Raw genomic sequence first — 22,370 nt, 5'->3', positions numbered from 1 at the left:
CATGAACTGCCTCTATAGCCAGGTAGCCCCCATCACTGCATTTACACACCAGTTCTGAAAAGTGCTAATAATCCGCTTCACTGTCAAACCAAAAAACTAGAATGCTAAAGTAAGGAACAGCGTGACGCATGCTTTCACTGCACATGTGCACATAATCTTAGTTCTAGCAGCCTATTGTACACTATCATAATGTGACTGTGCTGTATGTAAAGTACAGGCAACAATAGCTCAAGGTAAATTCAACACTCACTCAAAGGTGACTGTACCAAACCACAGGTAGCTGTCCTTACTGTGTATCTATACTGTATGATTTGTGGAAAAGACACCTTGAAGATAAAATATCTGCCAGTCACAAATATTTACTTAAAACTTCACAGTTACCTCCAGCTCCTCCTGCTTCCTCAGGTCAATGTCACAGTTGGTGGGCAGACCCAGCTTGGTGGCCAAACTATCAAATGGACAGGATTCCCTCTGCCCCTCCTCTTGCACTTCACAAAGGCTCTGATTGGCTGTTCCCCTGGCAGCCTTGTTGATGCCTGTCAGTGAGCAGAGAAACATACACTCAGTTTTCAAAATGCTATCAACATCATCACAACCAATGATTTCATGATGTCCTATGATCTCCTTCTAGAGTTTCAATGCGACATGACCAACTGGAATAAGATGATGTGACTGATGAACTGCAGAAAAGAAAGGGATACGTTGCAGTGACAAAGAAAACAGATATTGGCTGACAAAAGAGTAGAAAAGAACAAAAAGAATATGAATAAAAAGTTAAAGGCTCCACATGTGGTATAGTAGTTAGTGTATGTTGTCCAGCAGAAAGTGTTTGTATCCAGTCACCTGTTAGCAGCCTGAGAAGTCTGGCAGCTAGTTCAGATCCATCTTCCCTCAGATCAACGTCCTTCAAACCCACTGAGCCAATCACAGACGCAAGAGAGCCAGGAGAGGCTGGGACTTGGTTTCCCTCAACTAGGAGCCAAAAGCAGAAAGAAAACATGTCAGTAAGCAACACATCGCCCATTGTTTGCAAGATGAACAATAAAATAAGAAGAGTCTCTTAAGGTGTGTGAATGCAAAGCAAAAACAAACTTCAGAGATAAATGCACACAAAGTTGATGAGAAGACAAAAGTTGACCAAAAAAAAAACAAACATTTGCTCTTAGCAGCATAAACAGTGGCAAGGAAAGTAGAGTTGTTTCCTACATCAGCCTGATAATTAGCAAACTTGGGGTCAGACTTTGTAGAATAATAACTTATGATTTCAGAGATACATATCCAATTCTGACCCAGACAAAATCAAATCAAACCCTTGTTTCTTGATTAATTATTTGTTCTGTAACATGTCAAAATTATTTTCGCCCGTGCCTGTGACAAGTTACCACAGCCACCCATCCATCCATCCATCCATCCATCCATTTCTCCCCGTATATCTGGGTCTGGATCAAGTGAGGTAATTAAGATAACCTTTGCTCCAGCCACTTTCTCCACCTTTTCCTGAGAGATCCCCAGGTGTTCACAGGCTAGACAAGATATGTAGCTTCTCCAGTGTTTTCTGTAACAATTACTTCCAAGACGCATGCACATGCACACACACACATGCATGGAAATGTCAGCTAATCTTTTTAACTTACAACTAACTAAGTTCCCCTAACATCACCTGTCACTTGACTGGCAAAAGACAAAGCAAAAGCAGTTGAATTGCTATGACATAGGCATGAACCCCTCGATGAAGCACGTTGCTGGCAGGGGAAAAGAAGCTGCTAGTGTTACCTCATGCCTCTTCTCCTCACCTGGAATCTTGCTATGTCTTCCCGGTTCCTGTGATGCCTTCAGGAATTTAAGCGTCCTCTCTGCCGTCTCCTGTTCCAGTCTCCTCTTCCTCCCTGGTGCCTTCACTCCTTCTCCTTCCTCCCTCTTCACCTCATTCTCTGCATTCCTCTTACAGGTCAAAACCAGGTTTATCAGCTGCTGCATCTGACCGACAAAGAAAACACATTTGAGTTTGCACTACGAACTGAAAGGCCAAAATGACACTAAATAAATAAATCACAAGAGAACTTAGTGTTTCTAAATAGTCTTCTTTACACCATACGGACACCAAGTCTTTGTCCATACTATTATGTTTTCCAATGGTAGTGATGATGATGATAAGTAATGTTTCCGTTAATTAAAATCAATCTATCTATCTATCTATCTATCTATGTTATGTATTGATTATGTAAACAACACAATTTCCTTCAACAGTCCAAATGTCAGTTTTCACCTTCTGAGTGTTGGTCTGGCCGTCTCTAGTGTTGCCAGTCGCCCCCTTCCCCGTCGCCTCTCTCTGGTCTCCACAGCTCTTCGCGAGCCTCACCTCCTCTGGCTCCTCTGGGCCACAGTGCGCCTCCACCATCTGCCTGGCCCGGGCCACTGATAACAGGTAGAGGGCGGGGCTGTACATGTAGGAGCGAAGATAACCATCCATGTTCACCCGGTGGTGGTTGGGAGCAGGAAACAGCTTTCCTTGCTCATCCAATTTGGATTCGTATTCGCCCATCGGGTACTGTCGAACCTGGAGAGCAAAGACATAAATGTGTACTTTAATGTTATGAGAAATGATTCAAGGAACAAATATAACACACATATAGACTGAATACACTGCAAAAGTATGTGGACGCCCACGTCCACATACTTATGCCCCGTTTCAACATGACAATGACCTTGTGCACAAAGCCCTGACCTCAACCCCATCCATCTGACCTGAATTTTAGAATCACCAGCAAACCATCATAATGAAAATTCTGGCACTCTAGTGTTAACTGCTAAAAATAAAATTAATGTCCCTCAGTGTTTACCAATCAATGACTGTAGCTGTGTAGCATGAGTAGCGACAGCCACTGCAGCTCAACAAACAAAGAGCAGCACAGAAAATCCAATGAAGATCATGTCACAGTCCCAGGGGGGAAAAAAAAATACAAACAGAAATTTGGAGGTTACTGGGACTGCACGATATGGTAAAGAATTAAGATTATTTAGACAGATATTACGATTGCGATATGATTCACGATGAATGGGAATGATAATTTTTGCGTCACAATTTTCATTTTCATAATGATGTGACTTGTTTGTTGAGGTCTGTACCTAACACACGTTTTCTTACATCTGGAGAACAAGATATGTAGGCATCTCTGCAGCACTACAGTACTTCATTATAATGCTGTTTTGTCACACATTATACCTTTATCAAAAAAATTGCAGCTTCTGTGATTTGGATATTGCACCATATTGAGATTTCGATAATAGCTCGATTAATTGTGCAACCCTAGAGGTTGTGATTTAAAGAGGAGTTGGCCATACCTTCCCTTCGTTCTGGCCGATGAGGTATTCCCGTGCCTGGCGCTCCACACCGGCAGACAGCTCAGGAGGGGGGTTGGCACGGGCCTTGACCAGGGCATGGTGCAACGCTGGGATAAACTGGTTCAGACGCGGCATCACCGTGCCACCAGACATCAACGACTGTGAGGCATCATGGGAAGAGGAAGCATACCTTACTGCTACGGGAAGAAATAGGAAAACAACATCAGTATTTACATCATGGTGATAATTTTCAAGTGAAAGCTTCGGTTTGTACATACTGCACACAGTTGATTCCTTTGTGCTTGTTAAAGCTGCACTAATCAATATTATTTATATCAACAGTGGATCAACTGATTATGTGTAATATGAAAAAGGTGTTGATCGCAGTGACAGACCAACAGAGAATTGTCGTCCAACTCTGCAGCTCTACTCAGCTCTATGAAGCCTTCAAGCCTCTTTTAGCTCATTCTTTTCTCTCAGTTTCTTTTGTCCGACAGACAACAAAACAATTAAAGATACACATGTCCCAAGCTGATCCTAAGGATCGGTATCAGGGCATATTTTAACAGATCGGTATCGGCTAAAATTAAGCCGATCAAAATCCGATCCTTTCTTTAATCTACTGTGTTTTGTCCACCTCAGCCTGCTAGTGTTGCAGCACTGCTCTCCAATACCACGGCTGGGCTCTGCAGTGCGACCCTTTCACTGCATATGAGAGTGAAAATTAGAGTGTGTGTGAATGTGAAACATCATTTGGGCGCACTGGTGACTGACTGTGTTCAGACACTGAAGTCAGCAAAATAGACAGATTCACTAAGCTCCAATGTTAATTATCATTAGCAAAGATCAGCGTACAAAACATTCAGGTAGCAGCTTCTCATTTATAGTTGACACTGACTGTTGCTTTCACCAGTTAAAATGACAAAAAACGTTGCCCGCGGCAGATAATGTTAGCTGTCAGTAATTAATGTTTATCCTGCAAGTAACTTGATGACAAGCCAAAATTAACTTGTTTGTTCTCTGCCAAAGATCATTTGTGAGGGAAGACCATCCACTCTGTAACACAGCTGCAAGTGTTTTTGTAGTTCCAATAACTCCAACAGAGTGATACGTCTTTTCTCTAACTGTTCGTGTCACGTCAATTTCAATTTCAGGAGTTGCATTCTCCCAGTTCAACTTCCATTCATATCAGGATCTTCAGTATTTGGATTAAATAGCTCGTGAAAAATAAGGTGTGTCTGATTAAGTAGTTACAGCTGTTACTTCAATGTGTCAAATACAGATTTGTGTTACTCACCGGATATGGCTGCATCTCTGGACTCTGGGAAGACAAACAAGGCCTGAAGACACCTCTTCCAGCTCTCTCCTCTCTCTGAAAATACATAAACATTGATTTCCTAACTTGAAGTCGTATAAGATTTATTCCACATGACAACAAAAACTTTACATTTGAAGAGAGTAATGTCCCAAAATAGGAAATTAAAAATCAACAATACTTTTACTTGTGTGGAATAACCTTATGCAGAGATAAAAAGTAAAACACTCTGCAAAGGTATCAGAGGTTGTGCCTCATTTTTCAATAACCACATGGCTTGTCAAACATTACCCTTACAAGTACACCACATGTGTCCCATGTCATACCAGTAGGTGTGGCCATCTGAACACTGGATAGCAGGAAGAGAAAGCCTCTATCTGTAAGTGGAGTCACCAGAACCTGTAGGGAGAACATTCAGCAATTATTCTGTCAACTAAATCCGTCTTTTGTTTCTTTTTTGCTCCTTCCCTTTTCCCTCCATTGTTTTTTTCTTTTTCCTTATTTTCTTCCAGTCTTTCATAACACTCCTCCTACAGTTCATTGTCCTCCTGCTGTTTGTGCTGTTACAGCTTAGCAAGCATTAACATTTAGTTTTCATCAATCACACACATATTCTCCAGAAAATGTACTTTTCTACTGAATTTATTAGAAACTGCTGCTCTCACTTTCCATTTTTTTCCTACACTAATACTGTTTTCATTTGCTAAATATTTCCAGATGCTTCCACTTTGCTGTTTTTTAAAATCACTGTTAAGGTATTCTCAGTGAAACTCAACACCTTTTCACAATAAATGCCTAACAATAAAGGGAGGGATTATGCACAGTGAGCAGCTGGAACACTTAATGTGAAATACCTGTCCAGGAAGTGTTGAGTTAAAAAACAGCAACGTAAAAGCGACTGGAAATAATTAGTGTATGAAAACAGTTTGTGTTAAAAAGAGAAAGTGTTTTCAGCAGAGTGGTGACATGACTCTGTTGTTGTACTGATGGAATTAGTTCTGTTGAAATGTACATAATACCAAATTAATCAAGACAACAGGTAAACAAGGAGAAAGTCTTGAGAATGCATTAATCAGGGAACAGGAGAAATTATGAATAAAGCCCTTTAATACAAGTCTGTTTCAAATAAAGGCATGGTTTTCTCTGTCATTGAGGAAAATAAAGGCCCTGGCCACCATTTAAAAATTGACGGTATGTTTATAATCATCACACTGTTGTTGAATGTCTTGTGTGTACTGTACATGAGATCCTGCTATTTCTCTGTGGTATAGCTGTCCTATAATGTATCAGCATTCAATGCACTTAGCAAAATAAACTGATTTACAATATTAAAGTAAGCCAAACCCACCACTCTCTTTATCTCCAGTTCCTGCAGCAGTCTTGTCACGCTGGTCGTAGACCGACTTCTGTCAGTCACCTCCAGAAGACTGCAGCAATGGCCATTCTTCACAACTACACACACAAAAACACACAAAATCCTATTCAATTTCTGTTTTAGTTTGATTTTACCAATATTTTGACAGTACAACAGTGATAATAAAATTCAAATGGTAAAAGGAACACATTCTTTCACACTTGAAAGGATTTTTAGCGCCCTGTGATGGTGTAAATGCAGTTTCATAAATGGTGATTACTACAAATCTAAAGCTACAAGAATTTCTTCATATGAAAATGGTCAACTTGGAAGAACACCACAGAATAACAGCTATTTGTAACTCAGTCCAAAAGTATCAGCCTTCAAAGTCCCATCAGCTGCATGTAATGTACCGTGACTGTCAATTTTGACTTCACCTTCTTGGCTGCTGTTGTAGAGGTTGTAGGACAACAGATCAGAGGGGAGGAGCTTGGTCACCTGGTCAAGCCTCATCAACCAACCAATTTCCAACTTCTCTTGTCTGTAAGAGACACAAGGTGAGATACACACAGAACAAATCATTTTAAAATTTGAGGATGTACTTGTTTAACTCAGAATGAAACAGGCTCCTATATTTAAGCAACTAATAACTAACTTCCAGTTGGTTCTGCTTCTGGTTCTTTAGCTCTCTTCCACCAAGAAATCAAGGGAGGAATTACAGATCATCTTTCATCCATCTGCAATTCTGGTAGTAGTTCAGACCAACTTTTGCAACCAGCATTGTAAATGTTTGTGGTCTGGTGTTGGTCAAACTTACACATCTATCCACGTTCTAACTGTTAAGGTCCAGACACACCAAGCCGACATGAAAGAACTAAACACCAAGAAGAGGCCGACTGATCAAACACTTTGTGTCGCCTCAGAGTCTTCTGTAAAACCTGCACTGAAACATAATGCAAAGCCACTTTCAAATCAATCTTCGTGATGCTGTTCATATAATTCTGAAAACTAAGATTGCCATCTATGATAACTCCTGGGTTTTTAATTTGTTCACTCATTTTTAATGGCGGTGTGTCCAAGTATTCACAGACCAGCTGACTGAGCTTTTGCACCCACAACCAAACTGTCTTTTCTCCCTGTGAAATTGCATATTGTCATAGCTAGTGGTAGTGATGGTAATATAGCCATAGGGAAGCATTGCAAAGGTTGAAAAGAAGGGGCCCCCTGTGAGATCCCACATAATATGTCATAGCCCTAAAAGGTTTTCACACGAAGCTACTTCCCATTAAACCAATAAAATCTGCTGCTAATGGTGTCAACACAGAGCTTATCCAAGGTCTTCCCTGTGTATCTAAAATCTAAGGTGGCTAAAAGTTAAAAGACAAAGCCAAGCTGAAAAAAAGAGCATTGCGTACAAAAGCACTGGTGGATAACAGGAGTAGAAAACGACCAAATGAGTTTGATCAACACACTGCAGCTGCTTCACAATAAAAGCCTCCCACAAAGAAGACAGATAATGTTATTCAGTAGGTATTTCCTGAGCTAAATCAAACAGAAGAGTTGTTGAAGGTGTATTTTTTCACTTTTGAAGGAGCAAGCCTAGCAACTTGTCCCTACTTTCTGATTACATACCAAGTGAGTCAAAACACATCCTGTTCCTACCTCTGTACCGGACACAGATTAATTAGATTTGATCTGGTCATCTGACTCTATAACAAGGCAAACGGGCACATTTCGGAGTGTGAAAAAATATCTTAAAACAGTCAGAGAAGTCAGTTCAGTACTCACAGTCTGTGGGGCAGGAAAGGAGGAGAGAAGGAGCGAAGGCAGATCTGAAAGAGAACCTGGTCACCTTTCACCAAATCTCCAGTCCACACTGTGAACTGAGCATGCTCTGAGAGAGCAAAACACAATATATGAGAGAGAGACACATCAGCATTAGTGATGACAGGACAGACAGGAAAAAGAGGACTTCCTATTATGTCCTATATTTGAGCTGTAATTGTCAACTATCTTGTCAACAACTATCATATTTAAGGTCTGGCGTGATTAAACAGAAAACAGGGACCAGTGCTCACCTTTACTCCCCTCTGCTGATTGACTGTTCAACCTGTCCATCAAACACAGGACACAAAGAACATATCAATTCAGATATTTAATGCTGAGATCAAGACTGTAGCTGATGCAGAATTCAGTGTAATGACTTTGTAAGTTTAAGCCCATTTGCAACAAATTCTGTGTAATATACATTACTGCCAACTGTACAAAGCATATGATAATAATCCAGATTTCTGAATTAGTTTTTTTTTTTTTTTTACCTTCCAAGTAACAAAGTATGGCATTTTGCCAGTTATATGGTTATACAGTTATAATTGAAACTTCTATTCAAAAGTCTGCACAGCAATGCCACCCAAAAATAATTAAATGTGTATATTTGTTGTGATTGATGACCCAACGCAAACAAGTTTCAAGTATTTACATACAAAATAATTTTCATACAAAAATTAACTGAAAACTGTCTTGCTACGTTTCCATGTATATGTGGAAACATACATAAGACACCAATATTATCCTGTAAGACTTTAAGATCAGACCGGACCTACCAAACTTAACTTTGGTTTCACATCACATAAATTTAGATTTATGTTAGAGAAACCTCGGGAGGAAGTAAGCTCGTCCTTAAGAGTTGTAAAAACACTACAAACAATTTGATTAACAACAAAATAATGAAAAAGAGCTCCTTAATATCCTCCAAGAGCTCCACAATCCAGATAATAAACTTTTCAAAAACCACCTAATTTCCCTGGTCAGTCTACTGTTCTCTGGATTGGCTTATTTAGTGTTTAATATACTGTATGTTTCTGGATATTTTTGAATTGAATAATTTGTTCTTTGTTTTGGTGTTAGCCGAGATGGCTCATTCGAACAACACAAAGTTGAATTTTTAACTTTTAACTCCATACCTGATGGGGGCCAGAGGTTTGATTGGAAGTGGAGAGTCTTTTCCTTTAAACTGGAAGGAGACGACGGCGTACGGACAAACCTGGCGAGGCCGCTGCCGCAGCTCGTCAAATGAGTACTCATAGAAGTATTGCTGAAATAAACAACAGAACAGTAGCGTTCAAAGCCATGCTTTTCTTCTTTAAAAGGATAACGCAACCTTAAAATATAAAAATATTTTAACAAAGCCAAAAAATATTAACTTTCACTAGGCACTAAGTCGACCGACCACCAAGCGTGTCATGTGACATGCTAACTTGACTCCCTGATGCAAACACATTTATATCTGTGTTCTGAGATATTCTATATGATTTTAGTTTGGCATTAAACAACAGTGCTGTTTCTGCCATAACTTGACCACAACATGAACCTTACAACCAGAGCCTGATAACATCATCATCAACAACAGAAAAAGTCATGTTGATCATCATAAACCATTTAAATAATGATTTTCACTGTACAGCAGATAAAATGTGATGTACCGCTGCATAAAAATCATTTTGGTCCAAGTGTAATAATGCCCGGGGATAAATGGTCAGTTTCTGTGTATTTATTAATGGATTCTGTAAGACTGCTCTGAGCCTGTAGTTGCAAAGATGTTTTTCCGTGTGTGTGTGTGTGTCCGTTTACTTGTGTGAGTTCGAAGGCACGGTAGGAGTTGAGTGAGGTGACTTTGCTGGCGTTCTTGGAGATGTGGCTGTCGAAGCGAGGCGTTGGATCTAGAAGGTTCTTCATGTTTTCATAGATGCTTTTCACTTTCCCCTGAAACCAAACATAGATAGAACTCCACTGTCAGAAACCGATTATTACCATTTATATCACTACATACTATGTACAGATTCATCAAAGACGTTGGCAGAGGATTTTGGTGGCCTGTAGACAGCTGACAATAAAACTCGAGACAGAAAGGTATCCAAAGGATGTGTATTCACCAAGTGATAACTGCTTGCACAAGAAAGCATCATTAAATAAGGCTGCAATTCCTCCTCCTTTTCTTTCACCTCTGATCACATCTATAAAGTTAAAACTAGGAGGAGCTGATTCAATAAGAACAGTTGCTAACTTGTTAGAAAATCAAGTTTTAAAATAGTAAAAAAGGGGCCAGTTTCAGGTTATTTCTGACAGGGCTGAGGGCCGACTGTGACAAGTGTGTGCTGACAAGAAATGGATATTAAATTTAATACATTCGCAGTGTGAGTTGGCTGCATCTTGTTCACTCGACCACTTATCAAAACAGAGATAGGACATGCAGTTGAGCTCGGAGGGTGAGTTTAATGCCAGCTTTAACCAGCTCTTCTATTTTGTCAGTCAATCCCAAAAGGGATGAGGCAGGGGACAGGGGAGAAAGAAGGGAGGGGGAACTGGAAGACTTATCTATGAGGTGGTTATCAACACGCTGACATAGAGGCTTGTGATGTTTTGTCTTTGTGCCGCCGAGGCTGCTGTTTGTCAGAGTGCATCATCTTAGGCCTGGCCAATGTGTGTAGAAGGCTGAACCAAAAATGGTCCATCAGTATATTAACTCCAGATCTGTTTGAGTAGAGGCCACCTGCCCTGAAAAGATGCCTACATCCCCAGAACAAACAGTGAAACAGTTCAATGAAATCCTGCTTTAGCACGTCTCATTACTCTCTGCAAATATCATTGGCCCCCACATGTAGAATACTTTTTTAAATTATTTTTGGGCATCTGGGAAACAGTATGTTTTAATTGTCTTACCACTTCTGATAGCATCTGCCACAACCAAAGTTACATGTTGAACTGTCTCTTTAGATGGGTCTTTTCCCCTATGCTCAATCCCCATGCGTTCCTTTCTTCCCTTTTTCTGTTGGCTCAAACTCTTCAGAATTCTCCTTTGTCCATTTTAATCAGCAGCCATCTCCATTTCTGTCTCGTGGAGATTTATTAATGGTTCATACCTGTTTTCTAGTGGTAATATCGGGGGTGACTATGGTCTGTGTTTATGTTCACCTTTGGCTGTCCGCCAGATGTCCGGGGACGATGCCGCAAATGTTTCCCTCCAGAGAATACAATCTTACGCTTATCTTTAGGTTTTGCACCCAGAGTATGCACATGACTTACTGTTTCAGTGAGTCTGGGGATAGTTATGGTGTCATTTAGAGTTAGCTTGTTTCAAGTAAGGTAATCTTCTGTAGTAATTTATGGTAGGCTGTGCACTCCAACGATGAGCACAGAGGCATGGTGTTGTCCATGGCACTGCTGTCAGTAGTCCAGTAAGTTGCTGTTTGGGAACTGAAGGCAGTTCCAAGTTGATGATCGCGATCCAGAGTTTCTGTCATAAATTATCCTCCCAATGAACGTTCAAAACACAAATACATATCCTACCTCTAGGTGTGAGAGGGAACCACACTATAAGCCCTGTAGTTACAAAAAGTAGGAAAAATAATAGCTAAATGAAAACAAAGCAGAGAGTAAGAGAAAGGAGCGTCTGCACTGTAGCAAAAGCAGGAAGCAGAAACTCTGGTTACATCGCGTGTTTCCTGCCTCTGACAGATGAGCTGACAGAGGCAGAGATGATGATGATCACCAGCCAGCTGATTTACCTTCATCACTTTGAAGATGAGGATCTCCCCAGTGGCTCCAGGGGTTATAGAGTTAATCTGGAGTAAGTCTGAGTACCTGGACAGATACACTCCTAGAGAAACACACACACCAACAAAGAAGAACAAAATTAAGATCACATGTAACTTTCTTTCCACTTAACACTAACTTTGTGCGCAAAGGCTGATTCAACAAACCAGGTGGATTTTAGGGAACTACAGAGATGCATGTCTTTGATCTTACAGTCACAGATCAGACAAAAGATCTGCACATCAGAGTACCGCAATGGAAATAAGCCTTCAGGCTTTATTGTGTTTTCATCCTCTGTGATTTTTAATGTATGTAATGGCTGCAGTGCAGTGTTATGTGTGGTTTTAGTCATCAAATAAATTCATTAATTCATTCACTGTACAGACAGCTGCCAGCAATAACATTAATAATATCCAAACTGACAGCTCCCAGATAATTGCTGCTATCAGTACAGTGTGCAGATCTTTTATCTTCGCCTTCAGTTTGCTTTTTGATCCAGCACCTGTAGAAGTTTTTTTAGACGTGCATACTCTACACCCTGTCTGTCTTTGATCTTAGAGTCTCCACTGGAAATTATACATTCACCACTTTGTGCATGCATCCTTTCAGCATGCAGAAACAAAAAGCTCAGAATGAATAATAAACGGATGGAAAAGGCAAAAACAATGAATGTTGTTATTTTCTATGTATGTATCAGCATGTATCTGTTCACTCCTACCTTTACTGGGGTTTCCCAGGACTGTGAGCCAGCTCTGACCCACAAACAGCCCCTTCTCACTGACGCAGGACAGCTACAACAGACAAATAATTCAGAAAATTGAGAAATGAAATGATAAGTTGGATAAAATATATACCTTATAGAATAAGGCTCATTCACTATTATCAATTGATTAACTGTTCATTACAATGATGGCCTTTTGTTTTTGTCATTCTGTCCTCAACAATCTGTGACGATGCCTTGTACTCCACATACTCCAAGTACAAGGCAATGTCACATTCTGTCCTATCTAAGCCACGCTCCCCATTAAGACACAAACCCTCTGCAGTTTGGTTTCTTTTTGCAATTAAAGCATATTAGTGAACTGATCCCATTATTTCAGTATAATCCTTTTTCAGACTTAATTTAAGTAGATTGACTGGTACAAAATGCCTATGGCACAGGATAGATGCCAAAACAAACAAAAGTAAATAGTTACTGCCTTGATTGTGCTCATCTAACTAGGACCTCTTCCTGCCCTGTTGGACACCAACAATTAACAACACAGCTCAGTGTTAATCTCACCTTAACAGTATCAGCCAAAAGGAAACAGTAGCTCTCCTCCAGCTCCTTGTCTGTCCTCCCGTCTGCCTTCATCTCCCTCCTCTTCTCCACAAACTGAAACAGACACACACAATCAATCCATGAACAAATAAGAAGCTCAGCTGGTCATACCAAACATGGCTCCATAGTAAACAATTACAGCATATCCCAGTTTGTCTGAATGGCCTTTTCAAGATTCCTTGGTTGAAAACAAATCTAACCACATAGGGCAGCCACGACCATTCATCATAAAATTAAAATTTTTCTCAAAACACTTACAGTATATTTATCACCACGTCTCTATAATTAGCTTCCAAATTCTTTGACAGAAAATCCATAAACTCTTGTACACATTATGCAAATGCAGCCAAATTTAGATGATGGGTGAACATTTCATCTTTGAGAGACTCTCCAAAATATGATGGCATTTCACTTACAGGTAGCGCTAAAGCAGGGCTCCAGGGTCCAACATGCGACCAGAAATCTGCGACTAAACATTTTCATTGGTCACACTGGTGCGCCTGAAATTTAGCAGGTCTGATTTAAAAAAATAATGTATGAAAATATTTTTTAAACAAACACCAACTGGGTGTGCAGTGGTGATGGCATCACCACAGAGGAAATAGAATTCATCTTTTAGCTTCTGAAATAAATTTTTACAGCTCTGATGGAGCACAGGATTTATCAGGAGGACGGCTGCTTTACTCCAAACAATCTCAATGTGTGAACCTGGACTGTGTTGTGACCTTGCGGATGCGTAGAAGAACATTAATTAACATTAGATCCTGACCGATCCTGTCGGGTATCAAAGAAGTTACGCTGCTGTGGCTCGTGCGTAAATGTGCACAGCGTCTCTCTAAATGGGGAGAGGCGATATACTGCTCTAATACTGCTCCTAATAGAGCCAAAGAAGAGCTACATTTTATTAAATTTAAGTCCATTAAAAACATTTATCGGCACCTTTATTCCTGTTTACAATCATTTATGTGTTAAGAAATGACCAATGTGTATAACTAACAAAAAAAGGTAACGCTTAAAATGTATTATTGGGTGCACCTAAATTATGTGGTGGTGTGCCTAAATGAAAGAGTTAGGCGCACCAGTGCCACCAATGTAAAAAGTTAGTCTGGAGCCCTGTATGTCCCTCCACCTGTCCATTACTCACCTCTTTCTCCAGCACCTCACTGTGGACGAGCCGAGGTTTGCAGTAGGTGAAGCAGCCAGCAGAGCCAGTGTCGATGTAGCCGGAGGTCAGGATGGCCATCATGTCTTCATACTCCCTGGACTCAGTGGAGACATACTGGAACAGAGCTGAAATATAGAAACAAAGGTCAGTATGTGTTTACACCTGGACTCTCACTAATGATCATTAATAATCACTAATAATCCTTTTCCAATGAGCTCTCAGCATGTGTAGACAACCCAACCATTAGAACTGTGCAGGGTGTACAGTGAAAAAGGTTTGTTGTAGGAGTAGTGATTCACTGGCTAACCTATACCAGCGTGTTGTGTTTTATCCATTAGCATCTGTCAAAAGCTTCTGCCTTTGACCAAGAAGCCTGATTCGAGCTTACCACATACACTACATGGTCAAGAGTGTGTGGATTGCACTAATAGCTCCCAGCTATTTGTATTTGATAGAGCAACGTTTTGATCTAACAGAGCTCTTCGTCAGACATCGTCAATTTGACGAATAAAATTGCTGGCCGCTATTAGTACAGTGTGCGGATGATGTGGGAAAACTTCTGGTCAAGCTTCGCTTTGTTGAATAGAAGAATAAACTTGATGAGCCTCAGTTGTCCTTACTTGAATAAATGAGTTTATTACAACACAAATTAGATATCAGAGATCTACACCAAAGATTAAGACCAAAAACTTAAACTCTTCATACACTTGTCTCAGCTTTATATGGTATCCAAGCCTTGAAGTAATCACACCATAAGGATGGGGGTAGACACAGTGTCTGACGGCCAAGACCAGATCTCATCCATGCTTACTATGAACGTGAAGCATTCTCCAAGGTCTTCGGCTTATCTTTTACCTTCAAAGCCCCCCAGCATAAAGCATGCCAAGTCTGAAGGACTCAGGGATGTTTCTCAGATTAACTATCATGTCATCGCATAACTTAAACACCACAAAATTTCTCCCACAGCAGATCTTTTGTTTGATTATTGCCTTCAGTTGGCTTTTTGATCCAGCACCTGTATAAGTTTTTGGGATGTGTGTACCCTACACCCTGTTTGACAAGAGTGTTTGGAAGTCTGAACATTTGCAGCCATATGTGACTGTTGAACATGATTCCAAAATCATGGGTATTAATCTGCTACTATAATATAACAGCCTCCACGCTTCAGGAAAGTCTTTTCGCAAGAGTTTGGAACCTGGCTGCAGGGATTTGCCCATTGAGCCACAAGAGCATCAGTGAGGTCAGCCACTGATGTTAGGTTACAAGGCCTGGCTCATAGTCAGTGTTCCAGTTCATCCCAAAAGTGTTGGACGGGGTTGAGGTCAGGCAAGTTCTTCCACACCAAACTGGGAAAACCATTCCTTTATGGAGCTGGCTTTGTGCACGGGGGCATTGTCATGTTGAAACAGGAAAGAACACTATTGTCTAAAATATTACTGTTTGCTGTAACATTAAGATTTCCCTTCATTGGAACTAAGGGAACCAAACCAGACTACACCAGACCAAAAGTACACTATACTTTTTGACCAAATATTTATTTACAAGCTGAGCACTAAGTTATAAAGACATTAACCTGAGCTCATTTACAATATTTATAAATGTAGTAGTTTATTTATTTTCACACATATCAGAAATCAGAAATAAATGTGTAATAAATGTCCCAATACTGCCAATCCTCTATGCAGCTTTTAGCACCTTTCAGGTGAACCTCGCCCACAACAGAAGGTTTGGGCATCTGGGGAGCCCACAAAAACAGATGTTAGTCCGCCCCAATTATAACAGCCTTCTTTGTGCCAAATTCTCAGGAGACTAAAGAACCTGCAGTAGCTGCCTCCTTCAATGAGGAGGAGAGTACTCAGCTGGAGCGTCAAACACCAGAGAGAGGTGCTGTCAGTGTGCAAACACATCCACTCATGACCAAAATTTGACAAAAGATCATTCCCTGTCATGGTAAAATTGCCACAAGTATAGCATTGAGGGCTTTTTCACAACCACTGGAACAACACTGGGCAAGAGCTGGTTCCACTTTTTAAAGGAGCAGTAATTTGTTTGTTTCAATTCGTTTGTCAGTGCCTGAAAGCAACCTACTGCTTTTCCATCTACACTGCAGGTCACACATAAGGCAATGGACATACTGTATATGTATATAGTGTTTACAATATGGTGGACCCAAGCTAGCACTAAAGTGTGGTTTTGCAAAATACAAACAGTGATACAGCTAAATGTAATGACCGCTCCAAAATACTTTTATGTAATTCAGTATGCAAGCTGTATTGTGCGATGGTAAAATATTTCTGCAAGTTAGCCAACATGCAAAATCACATCATGTGTTTCCACCCAGAGCTGAATGAAAAACAACAAAGAGAGAGCACCTTCGAGCAAATATCAAAGCTTTCACATACTTCTGATGTGTGTGCTCAACTTGAGTTATGAAGACGTTAGCTAGTAAAAGCAAAAAATATAATTATGTGATGATGGTCTAAATGCTGAAATGAAAGCGTGACACAGCTTAATGCAGAAGATAAATTGTATTGTTGTCGTCAGCTTTTTTAAAAATAAATAAATACTGAATATTAGATGGAGAAGATAAATCCATTCCAGGTAGCCAGAAACCAAACTTCATCCTTTATCTGTGAAGTGACTCAGTCAGTACAGAGAATAAAACAGATTTGTTGGATGTGGAAAAGTCAAAGACACACCTGCACTGCTACAGATTCTCTACATCTATGGCACACCTCGAATTTAATCAAAAACAGGATGATACTCAAAATCAGGATACTAGTGTGCATGTACTGTAAATGTACTCAATGAGTCTAGGACAAGGGGAGAAGGAGGTGGCAGTGTCATGAGCTGAAGCACATAGTCTGGCACATAACCCCCCCAAATAAAACAGCATTTTTACACGTCTATTTTTCTACGGATTAAAACAAAATGAGATATGTTTGTTTATGTGTTAATAGTGAGCTTCAGAGCTGCTGATATGTGGATTTTGTACCTTCAGACAGAGTCAGGATTGCTGTTTGTGCTAAGCTTCGCTAACCAGCGCCTGGCTCCAGCTTCATAATTACCATACAGACATGAGAGTGGTATCAATCTTATCATGTAATCCTCCGCCAGAGAGCGAATAAGCTTGTTTCTCAAAATGTCGAACTATTCCTTTAAAAATGCTGGATCCTATGCTTCCAATAATGCAACTCAATAGCATCTTTTCAATAAGCTCAAATTATACTTTCTGTGTCTGTGAGGTACCGCGCAACGCAATTGTCATCATCTGCATGCAGCTCAAAATTTATGATTGTACACATGTGAAGTCATCTGCCTACATAGACATCCAATGAATAATAAGGACCATGCCTGATTAAAACTCAGGCATGCCTGTAACACAGGGTTTCTGTTATAATTTGTTGTCTCCAAGCCCAAGCTGGAGACATCATTATGACATCATTGGGGTTATTTTCTCAGCCTTGACAAAGCTCCTGCAGAGCCATAGAAGACATTACACTACTGATTTCACAGGCTGAGTAGCCAATTCTAGTAAACTGATGCTGATGGGTAAAAATCAGTGGCGTGCCCCTCCTGTGTCAAGGTCTTTTTGTCTCTTTCGGACACAGTTTCACGTACAGTTGTCCTCTGTGGTTGGGGTTAGACAAATTAAAGGAAAAACCTAAATAAATGAGTGGAGAAACATAACGAATGCAGATGCTTCTACACTGGTGCCCTGCATGGTACAATTAAGCAATTAATATCCAATCATGCTCTGTGGCATGTATAAAGATGCTAAGTAGGCCCAGGTGATTGTGATTTTGTATCAAGACGGCAAGAGGAAAAGATCGCAGAGACTTTGAAAGAGGGTTAATTGTTTGGGCATGGATTGCAGGAGCTTCAGTCACAAAGAGAGTTTCAATAGGAACAGTGACTAAAGAGACATCTGCATTTAGATCTGTGGGAAAGACATCAGCATAACAGTGTTGGAAACAGAAGAGCAACTCTTCCTCAGGTGACTGAGAATGTCAATGCAGGATGTGATCAGACTGTCAGCAAGAACAGTCTGTCGACAATTACATAGAGTTGGATATTATAGTAGGGTTGCAGTGCATAAACCCCTCATTACAAAGATGAATGCACATTTGAGAGTTCAGTGGTGCAAAAAACATTGGCATTGGTCTACAGAGATGTGGAAAAAAGTGATCTGGTCAGATGAGTCATCCTTCACCAAATTCTGGACAAGTGGGCGAGTGCATGTGTGGCGTACACCAAGAGAAAGGTACAGGCCTGAATACTTGACCCCTAAAGTAAGAGGATCTGGTGGCGCTGTTATAATGTTTTTGCTGGCATGGTTTGGGTCCACTTATCCCCTTAGAGGGAAGGGAAGGGTCATGTCTAGATGGTAACCCTAGATTTGTGAAACTTTCGCACATGAGCACTTGATTCAGCACAGCAGCACTCGACTCTCTCGTGGATGAATGGGTCAAACACAGGACTTTCACCTAGGAAACTTGGGTTTGTGTCCTGTGAAACCAAAAGTCAAAGTTGACTTATTATTTTTAGACTCAGTTGACTTATTTTTATCTTTTTAATTTTCAGTTTTCAGTTGTAGTGGTTAGGTTTAGGCAACAAAACTACTTGGGTAGGTTTAGGAAAAGATCATGGTTTGGGTTAAAATAATAAGTCAACGCTGACTTGACACGGGGACACAAACAGCAGCCACCTGTGTGAAAGTCCTGCGTTTGTGAAAGGCTTTCTGGCAGAAAGCCCTTGAAGAAACAACACATACAAATATCGCAAGAGTTTCGCAAATCTACAGTCACCTTCTAGACACAATCAGAGGGAAGGGTCACTGCAAATCAATACAAAGGTGTTCTGAGTGATCACTTTTGTCCTATGATAAAACATTTCTATCCTGATGGGAGTGGTCTCTCCCAGGATGACAATGCCCCCCATCCATAGGGCACGAGGGGTCACTGAATGGTTTGAAGAGTATGAAAATGATGTGAATCACATGCTGTGGCCTTCACAGTCACCAGATCTCAACCCAGTTGAACACTTATGGGAGATTTTGGACCAACGTGTTAGACTGCGCTCTCCACCACCACCGTCATCAAAACACCAAATGAGGGAATATCTTTTGGAAGAATGGCGTCCATCCCTCCAGTAGAGCTCCAGAGAGACTTGTTGAATCAACACCAAAGGAGCACTGAAGCTGTTCTGGCGGCACGTGGTGGCCCAACACCTTACTAAGTCACTTTATGTTGGTTTTTCCTTTAATTTGTCACCCGTCTGTAACTGGTTAGGGCAAGGTTGGGGTAAAGCTTAGCAGAACACGACTGGTTGGCGTAAGGGATAAGTTTGGACAAACACTTCTACACAACACCCTTTAAGCCCGAAGCGTAACCTCTACAGTGTCAAAACAATAGGACAAATTTACAGCTAGACTTAATCTCGAACCTGTACATCACACCAAACCTAACTTAACCCTAAATTACCCTGAACTGACTTGTTTAAAAGGGAAGACCAATAATAATAATAATAATAATAAATCTTTATTTATAGAGCACTTATCAAAACAAAGTACAAAGTGCTTCACAACAAGAGAAATAAAATACCACAGTGAATGACGAGATATAAAGAAATAAAATACACAGTAAAGTAAACAGCCAGTTCAGGTAAAATCAGGATCTGCTTTCAGATAAAAATGTGTTTTGAGACGAGACTTAAACGAAGACACTGACTCAGACAACCTAATTTCTTCGGGCAGGTTGTTCCAGAGCCTCGGGCCCTGATAGCAAAAGCTCTGCCCCCCTTAGTTTCCATCCTGGACTCAGGAACAGACCCGAAGATCTCAAACTATGTGAAGGTTCATAAGGGATTAAAAGGTCTAAAATATAATCTGGGGCCAGGCCATGAAGAGCCTTAAAAGTAATCAACAAGATCTTAAAATCAATCCTAAAACCAACAGGGAGCCAATGTAAAGAGGCTGAAGCAGGTGTGATGTGGTCGTACCTCTTGGTCCTGGTTAAAAGCAGAGCAGCTGAGTTTTGTACAGTCTGCAGTCGTGTCAAAGTTTTTTGATTGTGAAAATGTTCTCATTTAGGAAGTACTTCATCTTAACTTAGTGTCGCTCTGATGGCAGTTTCAATTCAGTATGATTTATTGGCATGAGTGTAACAAAGACAATATTGCCAAAGCATCAAGTAATAATGAGATTTAAAAAGAAAACATTTACAATTCATTAAAAAAATATATATATCAAGAAAATAGCAGAAAACAAAGAAACACTTGCTCTGAGTGTGTGTTTGAGAAAGACTGTGGAAGTGTGTGTGGAAGTTGGTGTGTGTGTGTGTGTGCTGGTACCCAAACCAGAAACACACACACCAACTAACTCAAATGTAAACAAATCCAGGAGGCAGATACCTCACGTTGGTTAGCGTTAATACTCGTTAAGCTAACGTCAACATGAAGCTGAAATCAAGCTTTAGACGCAGAGCTGAATCCATGCAGATTTACCGTTACTTGCAAACAAAACTGCAATTAGCTGGTAGGATAAAACAGACTGCAAGTAGTAACTTATAAGCACGTAATTGACGCTAGCTGGCTAACTGCTAGCTTGCATCCTTACCTTGCATTAGCTGCTAACTACCTCAAAACACACTGCAGCTTCTACAAAGCTTTTATAGTTTTATTTAGTTAATATATACACGACAGCACAGTCAAACATATGACATACACACAGGTGGATATAATGCTGTAGCCTGTCATCAAGCTGACACAGTAAAACAGGTCAGAAATAAACTTTGGTTTAGCTGTTTAGCAGTTGTTTCCGTTACACACCCGAACGTTAAAGGGACGGGTAACTTCAGGACGTAACATACATTTAATTAACGGTATAATGGTCAATTTAAAGAAAAATACAACTGTTGGTTATTAACTGTATTATAATTTTACTGAATTGCACGAAGAATGCGGACCAGCTCACCTCTCTTTTCCTTGGTTTTCCTCGGTATGGGGAACTTGAGGGGCTCCATCGGCATATATCTCTGGTAGAGACCCTGCGGTGCCGATTTCCTCCTCTCCATCCTCCCACCAGCAGCACTCAGTCTGCCCGGACCTGGTTGAGTTTCTCTGGCTGGGTGAACCTCGATTACCTCGCCATCTTGCAGGCTAACATTAGCTTCAAGCTCCGCAGCAGCAGACACCCTCCTCGGACGGGCTGCCTCCCTCCGAACCAGGTTGTCGTCCATTGTCAGATTCTCGACCAAACCGCCGCGTCTCTTCCCAACCGTCACTCTGTCACTGTTTCTCGGATAGAGCCCCGCGACGACACCGCTGTTACCTCCTGATCCCGCAGCGCAGGGAATCGAACCAATACACAACCCGCGCCATGCTTCCTGGGAACTGAGCTCTTCTTCACTGAGATTTAACTTAACTGCAGCTGGTTTACTAAATGCTGCTTTACTGCCATCTTTTGGACATACTTATTGTTCAACTTTATTTCCACGTGTCAGTATGAAAAAAATAATACAATACGAGGAAAACAACATAGAAATACACAGTTATTAAAACACATACAGACATTTGTTCCTACGTTTCCAGAAACAAGAGGAGTGCCTTGTGTCACTTTGTTAAGGCCATTATGTTTACATTTTTTTGAATCAATTAATCAACACATGAATTTGTACATAAAGTTCCTCAACACAGCATGGAAGGTGGGGACATTACTAGTCACAAACATATGACTTGCATCACCTGAAGCTTTTTCATTTTTGCTTTACTATAACTGCACCACGGTTATCTCCTTCAGTGTCAGTTTGCAATTTGAGTATGGAAGCCGTTTTCTTCCAGGAAAAGAAAATAAATAGATCAGATGAAAGGAATACAAAAGGCAAGTCAAAATTGTGAGATAGCAGGTACAAAATTACTAACTCAAAATTAAGAGATATTAAGTAAATAATGGCAGAGTAACTTATGAGACAATAAACATTTTAATTTGGTATCTCGTAATTTTGATTTTTTTTTAAATTCAGAATCCAACCTTTGACTTACCATCAGTATTTTTTGCACAGATGACAGTAATGATCAGGCTGAACAGTTACAAACAGCTAAAACACAAGTGAAAAATAAATCAAAACATCCAGATATTTTTCTGTATATTTTTTAAATATACTATCACTACTATTTCCTAAATATACTGCAGAACATCTAGACAGTTAGGATTTAACAGGCTTAACTTATCATTAGAGATAATTAATAAGACTGAGCTGTCTGGCGGTCCATTTAAAACACC

The 22,370-nt window shown here is 40.4% G+C and overlaps 1 protein-coding gene across 4 annotated transcripts in view; it reads right to left on the bottom strand.

Annotated features, from left to right (window-relative positions):
• Positions 1–21,514, bottom strand: part of tasora (transcription activation suppressor a) — a 39,160-nt gene extending 17,646 nt beyond the window's left edge. Inside the window, exons 1-18 of one of the 4 annotated variants that reach the window (XM_044210482.1) lie at positions 21,063–21,514; positions 14,069–14,214; positions 12,886–12,978; positions 12,322–12,394; positions 11,576–11,667; positions 9,642–9,773; positions 8,975–9,105; positions 8,090–8,121; positions 7,800–7,905; positions 6,449–6,552; positions 6,006–6,109; positions 4,984–5,056; positions 4,640–4,714; positions 3,343–3,539; positions 2,267–2,557; positions 1,794–1,977; positions 844–972; positions 382–536 (exon numbers count right to left, since the gene is read on the bottom strand). In XM_044210482.1, the coding sequence (XP_044066417.1) occupies positions 382–536; positions 844–972; positions 1,794–1,977; positions 2,267–2,557; positions 3,343–3,539; positions 4,640–4,714; positions 4,984–5,056; positions 6,006–6,109; positions 6,449–6,552; positions 7,800–7,905; positions 8,090–8,121; positions 8,975–9,105; positions 9,642–9,773; positions 11,576–11,667; positions 12,322–12,394; positions 12,886–12,978; positions 14,069–14,214; positions 21,063–21,327 (2,382 nt within the window). In that variant the 5' untranslated portion in view covers positions 21,328–21,514. The remainder of the gene's footprint in view (positions 1–381; positions 537–843; positions 973–1,793; positions 1,978–2,266; positions 2,558–3,342; positions 3,540–4,639; positions 4,715–4,983; positions 5,057–6,005; positions 6,110–6,448; positions 6,553–7,799; positions 7,906–8,089; positions 8,122–8,974; positions 9,106–9,641; positions 9,774–11,575; positions 11,668–12,321; positions 12,395–12,885; positions 12,979–14,068; positions 14,215–21,062) is intronic. The other 3 variants (XM_044210473.1, XM_044210455.1, XM_044210463.1) reach the window with 3 other exon arrangements.
• Positions 21,515–22,370: the final 856 nt, after the last annotated feature.

The sequence above is a fragment of the Siniperca chuatsi genome, linkage group LG2 (genome assembly GCF_020085105.1).
Source record: "Siniperca chuatsi isolate FFG_IHB_CAS linkage group LG2, ASM2008510v1, whole genome shotgun sequence".
NCBI classification, from domain to species: Eukaryota; Metazoa; Chordata; class Actinopteri; order Centrarchiformes; family Sinipercidae; genus Siniperca; species Siniperca chuatsi.
The sequence above is the reverse complement of the archived record's forward strand: the minus strand, read 5'-3'. Positions and strand labels throughout refer to the sequence as shown.